Consider the following 21847-nt stretch of genomic DNA (forward strand, 5'->3'; position numbering starts at 1 on the left):
TTGAAAGAAAGGAAAAAAAGTAGGGAGGAAAAAGTGCTGTTATTAGGAATGTTAAATGAGAAGAAAGAAGAAATTAAAATTAGAAGACATAGAAATAAAAAATAATAATAAAAATTATCGAAATCTCCTCTAAGAAAATGATGAGGAAAAAATAGAGAAAAGGAGAACAAACAAACAAAAAACCCCACAAAAACCAAAAAAAAAAAAGAAAGCCACCAACTACAAAAATATTCTTGCGTGTAGAAATTACCTATATTTATCTATATGTCTGCTGTAGGGATCAACTTTTGTAGGAATATATTCATACTGCAATATACTTTCTGGACACCAGGTGGTGCTGCTAGTGGTTCCAAGGCTTATACCTCATTTACAGTTTGTACTGTTACCATGGTAACCACCTTTCATGGCCGATCGCCGTTTTGGAATTTCTGCAAAAGTTTGTCGCCTAAGAATTGTGTAACCTCGGCTGTTCTTTTCCAGACAGCACTTGCGACCAACCTTCCCACTCAGTGCAGGTGTCCACGCTTCTCAAGTGTTTCCACTCTGTTCCCAGGTTCTCCTGCAAAGTGGCGACTGCAATCGGCTGTAGGGGGAGTGGTGTTGAGTTCGCCCGGTTGTTGGCGGGCTTGCGGTTTTATCTATTGTAGCTGGCTCCCGGGGCTGAAGCCAAGTTCGCGGCCTCAGCAGCCAAAGTTGGGTCTGCGGCTTCAGTAGCTTCCTGGCTTTAGCAGCCAAAGCCGGTCCGCGGCTTCAAGCTGGGTCCCGGGGTTGGAGCGTTCTGGGGACTTGTTTTGGGTTTCATGGTTCAGAGTTTCTCTTTTGGATTGGTGCCAGCCAGTTCGCTGCACAGCCTAAACCGCCAGCCCCCTCCAACGCCTGGGGGAAAGGTGCCTGCCCTTTTGGGTAGTTCAAAATGTCTGTTTCCGGGGCAGGATCCCTTCCCTTCAATTGTCCAACAGTTTGCCCAGCTCCCCATGGTTTTGAGTGGCTCTCTTTCGGATGCCTCCCTCAGTTCAGGAATAATTATTTGTCAATTGGGTTTTATCAGCATTTACAAGCTGCTGACCTCCGTAGGGGAGGGGCCTGCTGGCCGGCACAGCGAGCAGGGAAGAATCTCTACAACAGAGTCTGTGATTTTAAATTACCCCTCATATATAGCAATCCGCCAGTTCACTGGGCATCTCCAGCTGTCTGTCCACTCCAATAATCCACACACAGGCAAGGTCCAGACCGCCTTTCCTCTCACCTGGTGGCTTCTGAGAGGCGGGCTACACGTCCGTCCTGTCAGCCATCATCTGCCTTTATTTTTTAAATATAATATTTGTTCCATACAGGATACTCTGTGGAACACATTGTTGTAAAGCCCACATAAAATGAACAGCTGTTCAACCTTAGAGCACAGGAATCCTTGCTGCTCTCACACTTGCCCTTAATACATGTGGTATTCACAACTAGAATTCAGATGGAAGCTAGCTTTTTAAATGTCTTGATGTTAAATAGTTAGAAAATATTAAATATAGAAAATAATAGAAAACTCTCTGCCAACAGTCTGACTTGCATTCCTTCTCAGGGGCCAGACAACTCTTGAAGAAGCATGGTCTTTGTGGGCCAGGCACAGTGGAAGTTGGACTAGGATAGTTCCTGAATCTGGAATAGGAACTGATATAGTAGTGAAATTCCCTCCTAGAGAGCCAGGGCAAATACCCTATGCTTTGCTCTTCTAACTCCAAATTTTCAGGCAATTCTAAGTATCTTCTTAAACTATTCAAAGTGAAGAGGGAACGTAGTTATATGAGAAACCCAGTCTGCCTACATACCTCTTTTAGGGTATTTGGGGTGGCCAATCTTAAAAGTAGATATTCTTACTTTTCCCAGCACAGAGGTTGTCATTTATTCCCTTCCTTTTCCTCTTCTCATTTTCAGCCCAGGCAAACATAGTTCCATTTGTTAGTTCACTCAATTAGTTACTGATTATCTTTAGTTTTTTTTTTTTTTGAAGTTTTTGGCCAGGGCAGGTTTTGAACCTGCTACCTCTGGTATAGTGGGGCTGGCGCCCTACTCCTTGAGCCACAGGCACCGCCCTATCTTTGGGTTTTGATGATTTTGATGGGTGCATCTTTCTAAAATGTAGGGCTTAGGGAAGAGCCCCCTTTTCTGTGTGGAAGGGTGGGAGAAGATCTATCTGTGTGTTCTTATCTTACCCCTCGCACTCCATAATCCTTCTCAGTTATAAGGAGTGATTTTTTTCATATTGGTCATTTGGAGTCATTTTTCTTTTGTCTGCTATTTCCTGAGAATTTCCTACCATAGGAGGTCTTTTTGTCATAAACTCTGGTTTGTCAGAAAAATGTCTTTTTTTTAAATGCAGTAATTTTGAAAGATCATCCTGCTTTGCACAGAAGTCTAGGTTGATAGATTTTTTTCCCTCTCAGTATCTTAAAAAAAATTATTCCACTATCTTCGGCTTCTTTTTGATTTTTAGAGATTTCTTTTATAAACAATTTAATGTAATTCTATTACTATATTCAACATTTACATGGCTCAAAATTCAAACTGTAGAACAGTACTTAGAGAAATTTAACTTTCTTATTCCTTTCCAGAAAATTTCCTTTAATTTTTCTTTTAGTGCAGTCTATTTGGTAATAAATTTTCTTAGAGTTTGTGTGTCTGAAAATATTTTTATTTTGCCTTCATTTTGTAGGATGTTTTGCCAGCTAAATAAGCCAGATTTGTACAGAGCAATCTTTCAGTATTCTAAAGATATTTCACTATTTACTGGTTTTTATTGTTTCTGTTGGAAAATCATCTGAGAGTTTTATTGTCACTCCTTTAAAGATAATGAGTTTCTGTCCCTTCTGGGTGTTCTTAAGATTTTCTCTTTGTTTCATGTTTTCATCAGTTTTTTATGATGTGCTTAAGTGCGCTTTTCTTTGTTTTTATCCTGTTGAGGGCTTTGTAGAGCTTCTGGGAGAATTTGGCTAATACCTTTTGTCAGTTTTAAAGCCATTTCCTTTCAAATATTTGTTCTGTGTCTCTGTTCTTTCCTTCAGGATTGGTAATTATACCTTTTAGGACTTTTTCACTGCATCCCATGTTATCTTTTGTTTTCTGTTATGTGTGTTTATATTTTTATTTTCCTCTGTACTTTCATGGAGATATTTTCTACTGTTAAATTTTCCAGTTCACTAATCCTTTTTTCTGCTGTGTCTAATTTGTGTTAAACCAATTTATTGAGCTCATAAATTTAGTAATATTTTATTTCTCTTTTAGAATATCCATAAGAATAAGAATCTCAGTTTTTGTTTTTCACTTTTATTTTTTAATTTATTATTATTTTTTTTATATTCTTCTCTTTGTAGGTAATGGATTTCTTATGTCTGGCTAGTTTCAGAATTTCCTCTTTCATATTTACACTAGTGAAGTTAATTATATGCCTGGGGGATGTCTTATTCGGATTGAGTCGTGCTGGGGTTCTGAAACTGTCTGCTATCTGAATTTCAGAATCTCTTGGCATGTCTGGAAAATTCTCTTTGATAATTTCATGGAGAAGGGTCTCTGTGCCTGGTGAGGCCACTTCATCACTTTCAGGGATTCCAATGAGGTGGATATTAGCCTTCTTTGAATTATCCCTAAGCTCTCTGAGGGAATGATCTGTTTTTGCTCTCCATTTCTCTTCCTCTTTAAGAGTTTGGGAGCGTTTGAAAGTTCGAAAGCTTTGTCTTCAATGTCAGAAATCCTTTCTTCTGCTTGCTCCACTCTGGTCCTGAGGGATTCTACTGTATTTTTGAGATGTTTGAGGGCTGCAAATTCTTGCTTCAGTGCATTGAAATCTTTGGTGGTTTTGTCTTTAAATTCATTAAATTCTTGAGACAACTTTTGAATTTCTCCTCAAATTTCTAATTCTGACTTTTAAATTGCTCTTTGAATTTCTAATTCCAAATTTTCCTCCATTTTATTAATCTTGTTTGCAATCCAAATTCTGAATTCGATTTCTGACATCTCGGCCAGCTGTTTATGAATGGGATCTTCAGTTACATCTGCCATATCTTTCCTTGGGGGGTGGTTGATCTATTCTGGTTATTCGTTCTACCAGAGTTTTTCTGTTGATTCCGCCCCGTGATTATTTTACGCTGTTTGACATATCCCCTCGAGCTTTGTTGGGGACCCATACAATGCTACAGCCTGAGAGACTGGGCACCTATTTGGTGTGGTTGGGCTAAGTGGTTCTGTCTTGTTTTCAGCTGGTCTCTGTTGGACTCTAGTGAAACAGTTACTCTGGGTTGAAGTTTCAGCTGTGGAGAAATACCAGCAATTAAGTCACCCCGACCCCCACAGGCAACAATTGGAAAAGGAAAATTAAACCTTCCTATAACCACACACCCAGGGCACCACTTGAATAATCCTCAGGTGATTGGCTCAGTTCAAAAGGTCCATTCAATTGTCTCAGTCAGCACCTGTCTCAGGTGTGAGAGTTTCAAAGGTCTCTGGGAACTGGATCGCAGGGGTCTGGTGACAACTCAAATATGACTTGCTCTGGTGCTCTGAGAAGTCAGGAGGACCCGCCCAGCAAATAGAGTAGTCTGGGAAAGTTGATGCCTCCTTCACCACCTTGCACCTCTGTCACACCCAGTCACTGATAGCCCCCACAGGGCTGTGACTCAGTTGTGTCCAGTGAGCAGATACTCCGGGGGTTTGTACCTGTCTAAATCACAAGGAAATCTGTATCTGCTTAGCCAGGCCACTGCTCTCTGCCTTTATCCAGCAGGGGTAGGTGAGGCCTGACAACCTCGGGCACTTGATGGAGGCTGGTGGGTGTTCACTCAGTTCCAGCCCCAGCCCTGATTGATGTTACTGACAGAACAAAACAACTTTGTGGGAGTTTGTTTCTGTCCCTGCTAAATTCCTCTGTAGAAGAGAAACTGTTTTGAGTTCCCAGAACCTGTACCTCAGGTCCTGTCTTTACTCCTGCAGGTTTGTATTCGTAGCACGGTCAGCTTTAGCCTCCTGCCTTCCTTTGTCTATGGGCTGATGATCCCCTGAGGGCTGGGTGCGTCTTAGGCTCAGTAAAGCGGTCCTCTGGGTCAGCCCGACCCTGGGAATTTCCAGGGTCTGCGTGTGCATTTTCCAGTCCCCACGCTCCACCCAAGCTGGTACCGCCACAGGCAAACCCTTTACTCACGGGACCTGTGTTTCAGTACCAGATCTGTTCCGCAGTGGTTGCCATCTGAGAAGATGCCTGGCCTCCTCTGGTTGCCCAGGAAAACAGGGGTTGTGGCTTCAGAATATCTGGGAGTGGGCCTTATAGTTGCTAAGAATGGCTGCTGCTCTGTGCCTCAGGGCACTACCGCTCCGATGTGGTTCCCTCTCAGCTGACTGTCGTCTCCTCACTCCCGTGGTGCAGAATCTGCACTGACCAGCTGCAGTCCAGGCCCTGTCCACACCCCTCGAGAAATCACCCAAGAATCTGGACTCCTGGGGGACAGGTCTCCAGACCTCAGATTGAGAGTGGAGGGGAGTGCTGGGAGCTCAGAATTGCAGGTCGAAACACCAAACTTGTTGAGACCAAATGAGCAAGTAAACAGATAAAAAGGCTACCAGACACACAAGCTCACAGATGCACAATCAATCGGAAACACATAGACATACAGACAGCAACAACAAAAAACCCCAACTACAATAAAAATTATAATCATAGGATAATTGAGAAAAAAAAGAAAGAAAAAATTAAAAATAGAAAAAATAAAAATAAAAAAGTATATATAAAAATAATAAAAATTAACGATAGTTTCTCCAAGAAAATGATGAGAGAAAAGAAGAAAAAATAGGCACCAACCACAAAAATATTATTCTTGTATATATGTAGAAATATACATCTATATGTGTGATGTAGGGATCAACTTTCGTAGGAATATATTTATAATGCAATATACTTTCTGGACACCAGGTGGCGTTGTGAGTAGTTCCCAGGCTTATACCTGGTTCACAGTTTACACTGTTAACCACAGTAACCACCCTACCTGGCCGATTGCCATTTTGGAGTTTCTGTAAAAGTTTTTACCTAATTGTTGTGCAACCTCAGCTTCTCTGTTCGAGACAGCATTCCTATCCGACCTCCCAACTTGGTGCAGGAGTCCACCCTTCACAAATCTTTCCACTCTGCTCCCGTGTTCTCCTGCAAACTGGCAACTGCAATTGGCTGTGGGGGAGTGGCTGGCTGCTGCCAGCGGCGCCACTGCAGCACACAGAAACCTTCTGCTCAGTTTATGTGGCTCAGGGTCTCACTTTTGAGTCTGGAGATTTGAGTCTAGCCACCTGCCAGTTTGCCGCACAGCCTGAATTGCCAGCCCACACCAGTATTCCCCACCCAGAATGGTCTGGTCTATTTAATCACTCCTGTTGTTCTGGGGGAAGGTGCCCGCCATTGTGGACAATTCAAAATGTATGTTTCCCAGGCGGAATCCCTTCCCTTCAATTTTCCATCCGGTTGCTTAGTCCCTTATGGCTCTGAGCAGGGCCCCTTTAGGGTCGCTAAACTCAGCTCAGGAATAAATTTTCGTCAAATGGGTTTTGCCAGGAATTGCCCGCTGCTGTCCTCCATGAGGGAGGGGCCTGCTGGCCAGAACGGCCAGAGCAGGGAGAATCTACAACAGAGTCCGTGGTTTTAAATTACACCTCAAATACAGCAATCCGCCAATTCGCTGCACGTCTCCACTGTCTGTCTACAGCAATAATCCATGCGGGGAAAAGGTCCAGACCCCCCCTTCCTCTCACCTGATGACTTGGGAGACGTGGGCTACATGTCCGTCCCATCTGCCATCATGCTCCGCCTCTTTATTTTTTTTTTTAAGACAGAGTCTCAAATTGTCACCCTTGGTAGAGTGCCATGGCATCACAGTTCACAGCAATCTCAAACTCTTCGGCTTAAGCAATTCTCTTGCTTCAGCCTCCCTAGTAGCTGGGACTATAGGCGCCTGCCACAATGCCTGGCTATTTTTTTGGTTGTAGTTGTCACTGTAGTTTGGCAGGCTGGATTTGAATCCGCCAGCTCCAGTGTATGTGGCTGGTGCCCTAGCTGCTGAGCTACAGGCACCGAGCCATGATTTTTGCTTTTATTTTTATTGAAAAAATGCATTTTATGTAATCAAGAATCTATGAACTATTTTGCTAATAAAAATGCAAATTGTGACGGTAAGGCTAACATCTCCTTGAATTTGGTGATTAATCACTAATCCCAATCTTCATCCCATCTACTTCCCTTCCCCTAAGTCAGGGTGAAGAACCTTTTCATATTGGAAGGCCGTAATCAAATACGGCCACATTCAAGAAACTTCAATTTTATATACCTTAAAACGTACATTATTTTATAAAACTCTAACTACTATGTAATTAATAATTTCAAAAATGAAAAACTTTGTTTTAAAATTACAACCTTTTAATGACTTTGTCATGTCTGCTTTTTGTTAGAAAACTTCTGAATTTTTGGTTGCAGCATGGAGGTCTGCAGTTTCAGTTGACCCTCTGGATGGGTACCAGTCATTTGTGACCTTAAGGGTGTATTGATTTGGGTTAGGTAGGAGACTGTAAATTCAAATCTATACGTGGCTGAAAAGCAAGAAAGCATTTTTTGGACAAAGGCATGGATATTCTACGTTTTTTACTTATTTTAGTTGGATCTTTCTTTGCATCAAACAATGACTTTAAAATGTCATCTATGAAGAGCTCAGTCAATTCCATCTGTAGTTCTTTAGGTGCCTTGGTTGTACCAAGTAGGTGAGGCTGAAATGTTAATATGAATGTGGTGTCATGATTCTCAAAGTCAGTGAGCCTTTCATTGTGATCTACTGGGTCTATAACAGCTGCATATTCTTCAAACAATTCACATATATCATGTGCTTATCAATGATCTTTGCTAACTAGGGAAAATGTTGATCTGAAATTTCCTTTTGAAGAAATGTTTTGAAAAAGATAGTTTTTTTCAGAATGCCTGAACTTTTTCCCACATACCATATATATAGGTTTACCCATGCAAGTTTTAATTTGCTCAGCTTATTGGCATTGCTTGGAGGCCTTCATTTGTTTCTGTCTGTGTGGATTTTACATTTCATTTTTGCGTATCTCAAAACTTTTGTAATGACCCATGTATCTAGACTTCATTTTACCTTGCAAAGAAATATTCAGATATTTTGACATGACATGATATCAGATAGAAATGCTTCATTCTTATTCTGTACTTCATAAAATTTAACTATCTGTTCTTACAGAGATAAAATTTTGGCTAACACCTGTCCCTCTGATATCCAGCATCCTTAGAATAACATGGCAAACCCACACTGAATACCACATTGTTCAAAGTTAGCATATTAGTGTTGTTAGTAACCCTCATAACTTGTTGCAAAGTGCCACTTAAAATAGTAGCATTAGCACAGAGATTTTGCTGATGCTAACTGAAAAGAAATGAGGCCATCTGGATCTGTTAATACTTTTTTTAATCTGTGCTATAAACCCTTCATGCTTTCCTGTTATGGAAGGTCTGCCATCTGTACATACACTCACTACATTGATCAAATTCCATCCAGCTTTATGACATTTATTTTCAAAGTTGTTGAAGATATCTATTATCTGTGTTTTGTTTGCAACAGTGCCCAAAATGAATAACTCTTCATAGTAAGAAAATCTTCTATTATGACCTGAAGTATAAAACTTGCACCAAGTTAATAGTATCAGTTGATTTACCCAAAGTCATGGAATAATATATATTTTCCTTGTAAAGTATTAAATGAAATTGTTCTGTTAAGTTGAAGGCTAATTCATAACCATCATTTATGGTTCTCCTTGGAAGAGGCAGCTGTTTGTACTTTGAAATGTTATTGGGATCTGAGCATCCTACAACTTCAACAACTGAATGGCTTCTCTTTTTCCTGAGTTAGGAACAGGGACAGTTAACTTCACCAACACATACTAGAAGAAGTGGTACATACCTCATTGCTGAATTTTACTATAGTTACCTTTGAAGTAGTCCCCTTGGGAAGCTATGCACTGATGCCAGTGCCTAGTCCACTCTTTAAAGCACTTTCCTAAGATGAGTTTGCCAACTTATTTGTCAGACCTCATAACCATGTCTGCTCTGATGGTCATTCCAGAAAAAAAAATTGCTTTGGAACTTTGCTTGAATTGAATTGTTGCTTGAACGAATTGCCTTTGCTTTTACTTTTCCTTTTTTAATTTCCGCAATACAACCTTTCATGCCCTCTTTCTAATTTAAAATATGGTGGTTCTTAATGAGTGTTATAATGCTGATGAGCATTGCATTTCTTTAATGTTATTAAAGATATTAAAGATTAACAATATTAAACATTAAAGATTAATGTTATTGGTGTAACAGAAAGCAAGCAAATCATCTTATTTTTAGAAGAAACAAGATAATATTTCAATTCCCAGTCCTCATTAAAAAATCTGTTTCCTTCCTTCAGCATTCTCTTGGTCTTCTGTGCCATGATGGGCCTTTGAGCAGAAAGAATTAAAAAATGCTCTTGAGCTGTGATTTCCACTACAAACAGAAAGACAGTGCACTGTTGTCAAAAGCTGATTACAAACTGTGTACACGATCCCATAAACTCTCGCCAACTGTCCTCGTGCAGTAGTGGGGCCAGTTAGCGAGAGAAGTTAGAACTAAAACATGACTATAGCAGCCCTTAACTTAGGTTTACTAATGTTCTAATTATGGTCAATCTGGGAGGATTATTTTGTTGAAACTTGTTTTATTTCTTGATATTTCAAATATATTCATTTAAAAATAAAATAAAAATATAATGATGAACAAAAATGTATTAATAAAAATAAACGAATTTGTTCTGTAAAATTTGGATTCAGTCAAAAGGTTGCATTTTAGGACTTAGAAGACCACATATGGCCTAAGGCTGTGGGTTCCCCTTCTGGCCTAGGTTACTGTGTTGTTGTCAGTGTTTGTTTTGGCTGTCTTTATATTTTGTTAGTTTTTAAGATAGTAAAAGTGTAAGTTTATATTTTAGAAGGTAGGGGGAGAGATGGGAAAGAGAGAAGGAAAAGAGTAGAGTGCATTGAGATGGTATGGCATCTGAAAAGAACAAAGGGTGGGGAGGGGAGAGGGAGAATGCTTGCCTCTTTTATTAGTTTTTAAAAGAATATTTTCTTTTTCTTTCTTTTTTTTTTTGAGACAGAGTCTCACAATGTCACCCTTGGTAGAGTGCTGTGGTGTCCCAGCTCACAGCAACCTCAAACTCTTGGGCTTAAAGTGATTCTCTTTGTTTCTGCCTCCCAAGTAGCTGGGACTACAGGTGCCTGCCACAGTGCCCGGCTATTTTTTGTTACAGTTGTCATTGTTGTTTAGCTGGCTGGGGCTGGTTTTGAACCCACCAGCCTCAGTGTACATGGCTGGCACTGTAACCACTGTGCTATGGGCGCTGAGCCTTAAAAGAATATTTTCACATATTTCTATGTGGCAGTTATTTACTTTCAGAACTTTGAAGGTACTATTTTATTGACTTCTTACATTCATTTATTATTGCTGATAAGGAGACACTTGACAGTTTTATTATTACTACTGTAAAGGTACTTGTGACTATTTGTAAGGTTTTCTTTTGTTTGGTTATCAGTAGTTTTCACCCTAATATGTCTGGTGTTTGTCTTTTTATTTTACCTCATTATTTAAAATTTTGAGAAAAATTTTTTTTTTTTTTGTAGAGACGGAGTCTCACTGTACCGCCCTCGGTAGAGTGCCGTGGAGTCACACGGCTCACAGCAACCTCTACCTCTTGGGCTTACGCGATTCTTAAACATTTGTAGTGCCTCTTGATTCTGTGATGATCTCCTTTTGATAGCTTTGGAAAGTTTTTAGCCTTTATATGCTCTAATCTAATTTTTGTTTCTCTTTTTCTCAGGCTTCAGTTTTTGTTCATGTGTTTGACCTTTTATTTCTTTGTGTTGTCTTTGTGTTCTTCTCTATTTTTTCTATTTTCTATATTTTCTGTTTTCTGCTTTCATTCGGGATATTTGAGGCCAGTTCACTCATTTCTTGTTAAATTAATTTACTGAGTTCTTAATTTCAGTTTTTAAATTTTATATTTTCCCATTTTATAATTTCTATTTGCCTGATAATTCTATTATTTTGATCATATGTGAGTATAGACTTGTTTTTTATAATTTTTCTTGGTCTTTAGTCATTTACTTGTTTTCTACTATGCCTAGTAGTTTATGTTTGGATGTAGGACCTTATACAGAGTGGTCATAAGTTGCCCACAAACTTTATGGCCACCCTGTATGTGAATAATTGAACAGATAATTTGATGCCTAAGATGTAATATCTTCCCTAGAAGATTTACTTTTGTTTCTAGTAGATGGCTAGCAATTCTGGGAGTTGCAATTTATTCTTACTTTCTTAGGGATTGAGATAATTCAAAACTGCCTCCATTGTTTGTTAGGGCTAGTCTATTTCTGAATTACCCTTACTCCTGACATGATGCTATTCTGGATCCTAACCTCAAGCCTGGAATTGGATAAATTTTGTCTCACATTTTTGTCTATGAAATTCTGCTGAGCTGCTCTGCCTTGGCCTTCTCTCTTGGAATTGTAAGATGCCTTTGAGAGAAAAGCAGCTCTGATTGCTGCATTCTCCTCTGTAGGTTTTTGTTTTTCCCTAGTCTTGGCATCATAATTGGTCACTTCTTCCACTTTTTTCTCGTGCTCCTGAAATATTAAAAATATTTTTTTTTTCAGCTTTAAAAATTTTTATCAACTAGATCGTTGGTCTGAATTTCCTTGTCCTTTGTAATTAGAAAGGGAACCAATAGATTAGAAGTTTATTTTTCATTCACTTAATAGCTCAGTTAGGTACTTAACATGTGACATTCTGCCTTATGATTCTGGGGACCAAATCTACTCTCATTTTTTGATCTCTTCATTCTTTACAGACTCTTGCGCTTGCTGGAATCTCTGCATCTAGCCAGTAAGTCAGGGAAGAGAGAGAGTGAGAGACCCTAAATTATGATGGAGGAGACCTTTAAAAAAAAAAAATCAATAAGGCCCTTTTCCCCTATGACTTAGTCATGTGGCTGCAAGAAGACGGGGAAGTGTTGTCTAGCTTTGTGACAGGAGAAAAAGAAAATAGTTTTGGTGAACATATGGTAGTCTTTGTCATAGAGGCTATTCTAGTAATTTGGGCTTTAGATGATGGCTTAGCCTAGGGTAGTGTAGAACATATGCTGTTTATGTTTTCAAGGTATACTATTTAGGAGATAGAATTGATAAGACTCAATGTATTATTCAGAGTGCAAGATAGAAATAATTTTTTCCCTTTATAATAGTTTAGCCAGCCTTAGTTCATCCAGGGTTTTACCTTTAGAAAAGTGTGACTTATCGGTAAGAACTGAGAAAGTTATTCATAAATTACTGAGCAGGATTCTAGCTCAGCATCCTGTAATACTGGGGAAATTGTAGCAGTTACACAATTTCTCAGGTAAGTTTCATGGTTTATAAAAATACATGCAAGTGTTATCACTTTTAGAATTTTAATATATTCTTCATACTTCCTAAAGTTTGAAGGGTTTTAGTAGTGAAAATTTAAGAGAAAGATTCTTTATTGAATTATTCAGAAAGCTGAAAAATCAGGGCAGCTCCTGTGGCTCAAGGAGTAGGGTGCCGGCCCCATATATCAGAGGTGGCGGGTTCAAACTCGGCTGGCCAAAAACTGCAAAAAAAAAAAAAAAGAAAGCTGAAAAACCATTTTAAAAAGGTATGAGAATTTCATTTTATGGACAAGCAGTAGTATCAATGGATTTTGAAAACCTGTGTAAATGAGTAAGTTTTATGGAGAAAGAAACATAAAAATTTAATAAACAGGGCAGTGCCTGTGGCTCAAAGGAGTAGGGCGCCGGCCCCATATGCCAGAGGTGGCGAGTTCAAACCCAGCCCCAGCCAAAAACTGCAAAAAAAAAAAAAAAAAAAAAAGAAAAAATTTGTTTTTCTAATTTGAGAGCAAGTCTCAGAAATATTAGTCTCTTTCATGAACATTCTGAACACTTCCTTTCTTGGATTATATACAGTAAGATCTGAACATAAAACTCTTTTGCTTAGGACTGACCTTTATGCTTTTAATTGAAACATTAAATATTTGAACAAGCCTCTGTGAAATCTCCGTACAGCACTAGATGGCATACTGTGACTCTGAATGAAAACAGACATATTTTGTTGAAGACTCCTGTAAGAAAAGAATTTATGTACAAATACTATTCCAAAAATGGAATGAAGTTATGAAGTTTCTTAGTATCATTTGTTGCATTTTAAATCCTTTTCCTTAGATTAAAATATTTAAATCTATTTTATTTATTACTGACATTTTTGAAAGCATTAGATTAGTAAAAATGATTATAATTTGAGTTTTTATTGAAAGGAGTTCATTCAGCATATATTACTGAAAGCATCTGTGCTTTAAAATGAAAAATGATTTTCAGTCAAATGTAGTAAGATGAATAGTTATAATGTTTTTGCATGTAAAGTATTGGAAGCAAAAATAAAAACAAAAGTCTTAAACCGATGGCATTTTCTTTGAATGTGTGTTTGTGTATGTTTACTAAGTACAAAAGAACTACCTTGGTAAAATTTATGATACAACTGAAATGTTTACAGAACTAAACATTAACGTTAGAATTGAAGTTTTTTTTTATCTACTATTACCATAACATTGCTATCTTGTGAGTGTCCATTTTAGTTCTTAGAAACTTATTAATTTATGAAGACTCCAGATTTTCTGGGTTGCGTAAGGGAATTATCTCATACAGAACTGAAAATAGGCCTTCTATTTAAACTTGTTCATTTGGTCTGGAAGAAACAGTGATATTCTTGGTTAAAACAATGGTTAGGTAGCCCAAATGATAGATGCCAGTGTAAGTTAGATAGAACTGACTAATACGTATTGAGAGGTGTAATAAAGGAAGAGGGTTTATGGTGTTATATTTTTTGGAAGGTACAGGCAGTCCCCAGATTATGAATGAAATAGATTCTGTAGGTATGTTCTTAAGTTGAATTTGTATGTAAGTTGGAACAGGTACATTTACCTCTTACTTATAATAGCCTCTGTAAGTTACACATCATTTGGATGTTTGCAACGCAAAGGCAGGGACTACCTTTATGGGAGTAAGTAGAGAAGAGATGATTCAAGAAGGCAGTCCTTAGTAACAAAAATAAAGCTGGGGGCATCAGCATACCAGATTTTAGTCTGTACTACAAAGCCATAGTGCTCAAGACAGCATGGTACTGGCACAAAAACAGAGACATAGACACTTGGAATCGAATTGAAAACCAAGAAATGAAACTAACATCTTACAACCACCTAATCTTCAATAAACCAAACAAGAACATACCTTGGGGGAAGGACTCCCTACTCAATAAATGGTGTTGGGAGAACTGGATGTCTACATGTAAAAGACTGAAACTGGACCCACACCTTTCCCCACTCACAAAAATTGATTCAAGATGGACAAAGGACTTAAATTTAAGGCATGAAACAATAAAAATCCTCCAAGAAAGCATAGGAAAAACACTGGAAGATATTGGCCTGGGGAAAGACTTGATGAAGAAGACTGCCATGGCAATTGCAACAACAACAAAAATAAACAAATGGGACTTCATTAAACTGAAAAGCTTCTGTATAGCTAAGGAGACAATAACCAAAGCAAAGAGACAACCTACACAATGGGAAAAGATATTTGCATATTTTCAATCAGACAAAAGCTTGATAACTAGGATCTATAGAGAACTCAAATTAATCCACATGAAAAAAGCCAACAATCCCATATATCAATGGGCAAGAGACATGAATAGAACTTTCTCTAAAGATGACAGACGAATGGCTAACAAACACATGAAAAAATGTTCATCATCTCTATATATTAGAGAAATGCAAATCAAAACAACCCTGAGATATCATCTAACCCCAGTGAGAATGGCCCACATCTCAAAATCTCAAAACTGCAGATGCTGGCGTGGATGTGGAGAGAAGGGAACACTTTTACACTGCTGGTGGGACTGCAAACTAGTACAACCTTTTTGGAACGAAGTATGGAGAAACCTCAAAGCACTCAAGCTAGACCTCCCATTTGATCCTGCAATCCCATTACTGGGCATCTACCCAGAAGGAAAAAAATCCTTTTATCATAGGGACACTTGTACTAGACTGTTTATTGCAGCTCAATTTACAATCGCCAAAATGTGGAAACAGCCTAAATGCCCACCAACCCAGGAATGGATTAATAAGCTGTGGTATATATGTATACCATGGAATACTATTCAGCCATTTAAAAAAATGGAGACTTTACATCCTTCGTATTAACCTGGATGGAAGTGGAAGACATTATTCTTAGTAAAGCATCACAAGAATGGAGAAGCATGAATCCTATGTACTCAATTTTGATATGAGGACAATTAATGACAATTAAGATTATGGGGGGGAGTAGAAAGAGGGATGGAGGGAGGGGGTTGGGGCCTTGGTGTGTGTCACTCTTTATGGGGGCAGAACATGATTGCAAGAGGGACTTTACCTAACAATTGCAATCAGTGTAACCTGGCTTATTGTACCCTCAATGAATCCCCAACAATTAAAAAAAAAAAAAAAAAGAGTTTTGTAAACTTAGCACCAAATGGAGGTAGGACAGTGTTCACAGTCTAAAGAGTTTCAGTGAAAGCTTAATGAGTCTGCTTGGATATCCCAGGTTGAAGTCAGAGGAATGAAGAAATCTTAATACAGGTGTTCACGTTAAAGATGTAAAAAGTTAGAAGTTCTGGAGATAAAATTTTGGGATAGCCTCTCCTCCCAATGTATTAGAGTAGGAGAGAACTGTCTTTGTTTTCCTAGTAGTTTGGATTGGTTGGTGAGTTAATTCATTTGCATATGGAAACCCAATATACAAATCCATCACTCACGGATTTAGGACCTATGATTATTCCCTTTTTCAACATAACACAATTTCTTTCTCTACTGGATCATTATCACCATGAAACTATGACAGACTATTGCTTATCTTAAAAGTCCTTTCTGTTCATTTCTTTCTTTCTTCTCCTTTATGACAAAACTCAAAAAGATATTTTCCATACCGTCTTGTTTTCTTACCATTTCCTTTTGAACACCTTTTGGTTAGGATTTTGACTGTACTATTCCACTGAATAGGAAGTAAGTTAAGTTATTGACTTATTAGAGTTTATTGTGCATTTTTTTATCACTTCGCACAATGCAATGCTGTCACTCTTATTGCTGCTTCTTTAAAGGTAATGAGTTATTTTTTATTTTTCTGTATGCTTTTAAGATGTTTCTCCTTGTTTCCAGTTACCAGTTTTTCTTTGATGAGGTTAGTTGTAGTTTTCTCTGTATTTATCCTGTTTGGAGTTTGTAGAGCTTCTGGGAGGATTGGAGAAATATATATATATTTAACTAAATCATAGCTGTGTACATTAATGCATTTATGCCTTTATGGGGTACAATGTGCTGGTTTTATATACAATTTGACATTCTTACAACTAATTGGTTAATATAGCCTTCACTGCACTTTCTTAATTATTGTGTGAAGACATTTATACACTTCTCTTAATAGATTTGACATGTATATCTTTTGTCAGTTTTATACTGTCAAAGACATTTGTGGGGCCGCTGGTGGAATTTTTCTATAAGTTAGAAAATAATTCTGTGTTGGTGATAATTTCCTGATTTTGATAGTTGTAGGATAGTTATACAGGACAGTATCCTGGTATACAGGCAGAACACACTGAAGTATTTACCAGCAAGAGGTATCATAACTGCAACTTATTCTCAAGTGGTAGGGTATTTTGTGTATTTTTTGTGCTAATTTGTGATTTTTCTATAATTTGGAGTTATTTCAGAATGAAAAGTAAACATGTTTCTGTTCGTCTCACAACTAACTTCTTGCCACGTGTGTGTACATGTTGTTTATGGTTGCTTCGCCTAAAACGGCAGAATTGAGCGTTTGTCACAGAGATGGCTTGCAAAGCCTAAAATAAAAAATATTATCCAGTCCTTTGTAAAAAACATTTGCTGACTTCTGCTCTAGAGTGTACTGTAGTGATTCTTCTCACATAGTCATACTTACTCATTAAATTAATAAGTTCTTTCACCTGAGAATAATATGTTGCTTTTTCTTCACATATTCCCCAAAGAAACAAGTAATTAAAGTCAACCAGTAGGTGGGGAAAATGGAAAATAGAAAGCACATAGTAACATATTCCAGGGTAAGGATGAGAAGAACTAATGCTTTTCACAAACAGTACTTTGGATGGTATAAGGCTAAAGACAAGACCTGTACAGAAATGCTGTAATCTAGCAAGTAAATGAGTTTCTCAGGGATATAGATTTGCAATTATGAAACTACTTTATGTATATATAAGAATTTAACAAAGAAGTAAACATGGGTAAGCTGAGTTTTCTTACTGTTGGAGAAAGAAGCTTCAAATAAGGAAAAGAAAAGGCTAAAATGAACCCTGTGGTGTACAATGAATATCAGAAGTATCAATATAATCTAATGATTTAAAAAATAGCTCTATCCAGATAGATCCAGGGAAGTATAGTGTACATTAATGTGCCTACACAGAGTTCTTATTATCTCATTCCGTGAGTTGATTGGGTGGTGCTCGTGATGCAGTATCGAGTGGGGCACTGGGATAGTAGCAGTTATCTGGGGGCTCACTTGGGGAGCATTGTCCTGAATGGCTCACACATAGTAGGCAATGCTGTCTGTCAAGTGGGGACCTAGAGTAGAGTGCTGCATATGTGTGGTCTCTCTGTGGTTTGGGGTGCTCATGGCATAACAGCTGGATTTTAAGAGTGACTGTCCAAAGAAATCCAGGTGGAGGCTACAAATCTTGGGACTCAGAAGTTGTGCTGTGTCCCTTCTATTGCATTTTATTTATCAAAAAGCAAGAGCCAAATTCACGGGGAGTGGAGTACACAGGGCATGAACACCAGCAGGTGTAGTTTGTTGAGTGGGGAGGGGAACATCTTTGGAGACTACTGGTTAGTACATGTATTATTTTTTGCTCTTACATGTTTGATTCATTTATTTGGGTTGTTATCATTTTAAGGATAAGTACAATACCTGTATTTCTTTATGTTCTCCTCAGAGTCTCTCACAGTGCTTTCCACATATTACATTGCCTAGTACATGTTTGTTGCCTTCGGATTCAGGAGTGCTCAAAGTATGGGCCGCAAGAACTTGAAGAGGGTCTGAAAGCATCCAATACTTGGGCTTGGATTTTGGGCTGGGCCTGGTGGTGAACTTGTTTCAGAAAGAGGCATATTGCCCACATGGAGGTAAAGGTTAGGTAAGGAAGCTGCGTCCTCATGCTCATATGGCTACTTTAGGCTCCCTTTCTTCTTATAGAAATAGACTATTTTTCACATAGCATTCATTAGTGGGGACGTAATTTCCTTTATTTTACTGGACTTGGCTCCCAGTTTACCTGAGGTCTTTGTGGTGCTGTGTAGGCTAGTGTTATTTTCAATACTGGCTGAGTGGGGCTAGAGCATTACACACATTGTATGCAGTGATTTGAGTTTTAAAATTTGTAATTTAAATGTCTGTAACAGGAATTATTGTTAAATCCCAATAACATGGAGATAAAATTGTGCAATTAACCAAGAGGAGGTTGACTTTAGCACTATCTCTAGGAAATGAAAAAAAAATTTTCCAAAACATTTTATGTTGCAAAGTCTTCAGTGGAAATATTGCATATAGCATGTCTATAAAAAGTGATACGGATACTTGGGCCTGTTGATAATGTAGGAGTGGTGCTGATAAGGATATTTGTGCTCCTCAGAAAACCTTCTCACAACTTACATTCATTTATTCTCAAAATTACTTGTTTGCTTTTTTTTTAATTTTTACATATACATGTGTTTGTTAGGTTTTCGTTTTTTGCCTTCACAAAATTAAAGAGGCTTAAAATTTAATAACACAAACATTGTTTTTGTTTCTAGTCCTTATTTTAAAAATTACTTATTTTTAAAGTTGTAAAATTTGTTGTTTTTAGACTTAAAAAAAGACATGACTTTCTTTTCTCTGACAATCTTTTAAATCCCAAATGAGTTTTATGTGTTTCCTTTCACAGATAGTGTGAGAAATAATAACTTTGTTAAATATACCCTATATGTTGACTAATCAAGTATCTAATAATCTAATAAATATTTTCTTTTCCAAACCCAGGCTTCATTCCAGCGCTCCAACAGTCATGACAAAGTAAGGAGAATAGTTGCAGAGGAGGGTCGTACAGCAAGAAACCTGATAGCTTGGAGTGTTCCACTAGAAAGCAAAGATGATGATGGTATGTATTAAAAAATTAGTTTAATATTTTTTTGTAAATTAGAAGGATATATTTAGTCCTAAATGTACACAGACTGAAAACTGTTTATAATTAGAACTCTTGGGCAAATTAGTACATACTAAATAAATAATTTTATTTCTTTTATATGCAAAAAGTTTTATAAAAGTTTTGCTCTTTCAGATAGTAATGAAACTGTGTTTGTTGTGTTGTTATGACTGGCAGGCACATTAGAGGTTTTTAAAAAAAGTTGTAAGAAATTAAAAAAAATAAGTTGTAGGAAATTTAGATTTTTTTCTCTTAATTCTTGTAAAAATGAAAAAAGGGTTTAAAAATTAACTCTATTTACAATGATTACGTATAACTTAATGTACTGTTTTAGAAAACAACAGGAATTTCTTTAGTTCTCATTATTATTATTTGAATTAGGAAAAAATATCTTCTCTCTTAAATCCTCTCTGGTTATTGGCTAGGCATAGTAGGAAGTCCATGCTGCTGGCAGTATAGAAGATTGAATAAGGGTACAGAAAAGAGGGGGTTTGAGTGTCCTAATGGATACCTCACTTGGAAATTTTCTAGGGGCTTATAGAGTATTCTTCACAATTGGGCTTTTCTGATGTCTTTCATGATTAGCAAGTTTATATTTTTGGTAGGAATTCTATATAAATGATGTGTCCTTTTCACTGCAACAGAAGAGGCTCATGGTATCTATTTAACTATTAGTGAGTTTAACTTTGATCAGTTGGTTAAGGTGGTGTCTGCCCAGTTTCTCCACTATGAGGTAACTAATGTTTTCCTTTGTAATTAAAATAGTTTAAAGCTATATAAATATTGTTTCTGTTGAAACAGTCCACACACTGTTTGTACCTTCCATTGAAAATTCTTGGCTTACTAAGTTACTACTCTGGTGGTTGCAAAATGGTGATATGCTAATTCCATTATTCCTTCCACATTTATTAGTTAGCCTTCTAATGTAAGGAAGATCCTTGTCTTGACTTCTTGACTTTTATGTGTGTATTTATATATATTTATTTATTTATTTTAAATTTGGGTAGACTTATGGCTTCTTATGATATTTAATGGATTTTAATCAATTTCTCTATTTTGATGCCCAAGTTCTTCATGGGAGACCTTTTTTTTTTATTATTCAAAAAATTTTTATTTTTTTTTCAATGTATGAAAATTTATATTAGATCAATTTAGATCAAACAAATAGTATACCTATCAGTGGAAGAATAGATAAATTATGGTACATCATATAGTGGAATATACATTTATTTTCAAAAAACCAAAAATCACTGATACATGTAATAACATTGGTGAATCTTTTTTTTTTTTTATTGTTGGGGATTCATTGAGGGTACAATAAGCCAGGTTATTTGCATTTGTTAGGCAAAGTCCCTCTTGCAATCATGTCTTGCTCCCAAAAAGTGTGACACACACCAAGGCCCCACCCCCCTCCCTCCATCCCTCTTTCTGCTATTCCTCCCCCCCATAACCTTAATTGTCCTCATATCAAAATTGAGTACATAGGATTCATGCTTCTCCATTCTTGTGATGCTTTACTAAGAATAATGTCTTCCACTTCCATCCAGGTTAATACGAAGGATGTAAAGTCTCCATTTTTTTTAATAGCTGAATAGTATTCCATGGTATACATATACCACAGCTTGTTAATCCATTCCTGGGTTGGTGGGCATTTAGGCTGTGTCCACATTTTGGCGATTGTCAATTGAGCTGCAATAAACAGTCTAGTACAAGTGTGCTTATGATAAAAGGATTTTTTTCCTTCTGGGTAGATGCCCAGTAATGGGATTGGATCAAATGGGAGGTCTAGCTTGAGTGCTTTGAGGTTTCTCCATACTTCGTTCCAAAGAGGTTGTACTAGTTTGCAGTCTCACCAGCAGTGTAAAAGTGTTCCCTTCTCTCCACATCCACGCCAGCATCTGCAGTTTTGAGATTTTGTGATGTGGGCCATTCTCACTGGGGTTAGATGATATCTCAGGGTTGTTTTGATTTGCATTTCTCTAATATATAGAGATGATGAACATTTTTTCATGTGTTTGTTAGCCATTCGTCTGTCATCTTTAGAGAAAGTTCTATTCATGTCTCTTGCCCATTGATATATGGGATTATTGGCTTTTTTCATGTGGATTAATTTGAGTTCTCTATAGATCCTAGTTATCAAGCTTTTGTCTGATTGAAAATACGCAAATATCCTTTCCCATTGTGTAGGTTGTCTCTTTGCTTTGGTTATTGTCTCCTTAGCTGTACAGAAGCTTTTCAGTTTAATGAAGTCCCATTTGTTTATTTTTGTTTTTGTTGCTATTGCCATGGCAGTCTTCTTCATGAAGTCTTTCCCCAGGCCAATATCTTCCTTACTTATTGCTTACTTATTGCTCAGACCTTACTCAGTCTGAGCAATATGATATCTGATAATACCATAATAACAGGGGACTTTAACCCTCCTCTTACAGAGCTGTCCAGATCCTCT

General features: G+C 37.5%; 1 protein-coding gene across 1 annotated transcript in view; it reads left to right on the plus strand.

Moving 5' to 3' along the window:
• SCAPER (S-phase cyclin A associated protein in the ER) overlaps positions 1–21847 on the plus strand; it is a 580407-nt gene that overhangs the window by 42342 nt on the left and 516218 nt on the right. The window contains exon 3 of the mRNA XM_053594624.1: positions 19239–19356. Within this exon, the coding sequence (XP_053450599.1) occupies positions 19239–19356 (118 nt within the window). The remainder of the gene's footprint in view (positions 1–19238; positions 19357–21847) is intronic.

This window comes from Nycticebus coucang, chromosome 6, assembly GCF_027406575.1.
Source record: "Nycticebus coucang isolate mNycCou1 chromosome 6, mNycCou1.pri, whole genome shotgun sequence".
NCBI classification, from domain to species: domain Eukaryota; kingdom Metazoa; phylum Chordata; class Mammalia; order Primates; family Lorisidae; genus Nycticebus; species Nycticebus coucang.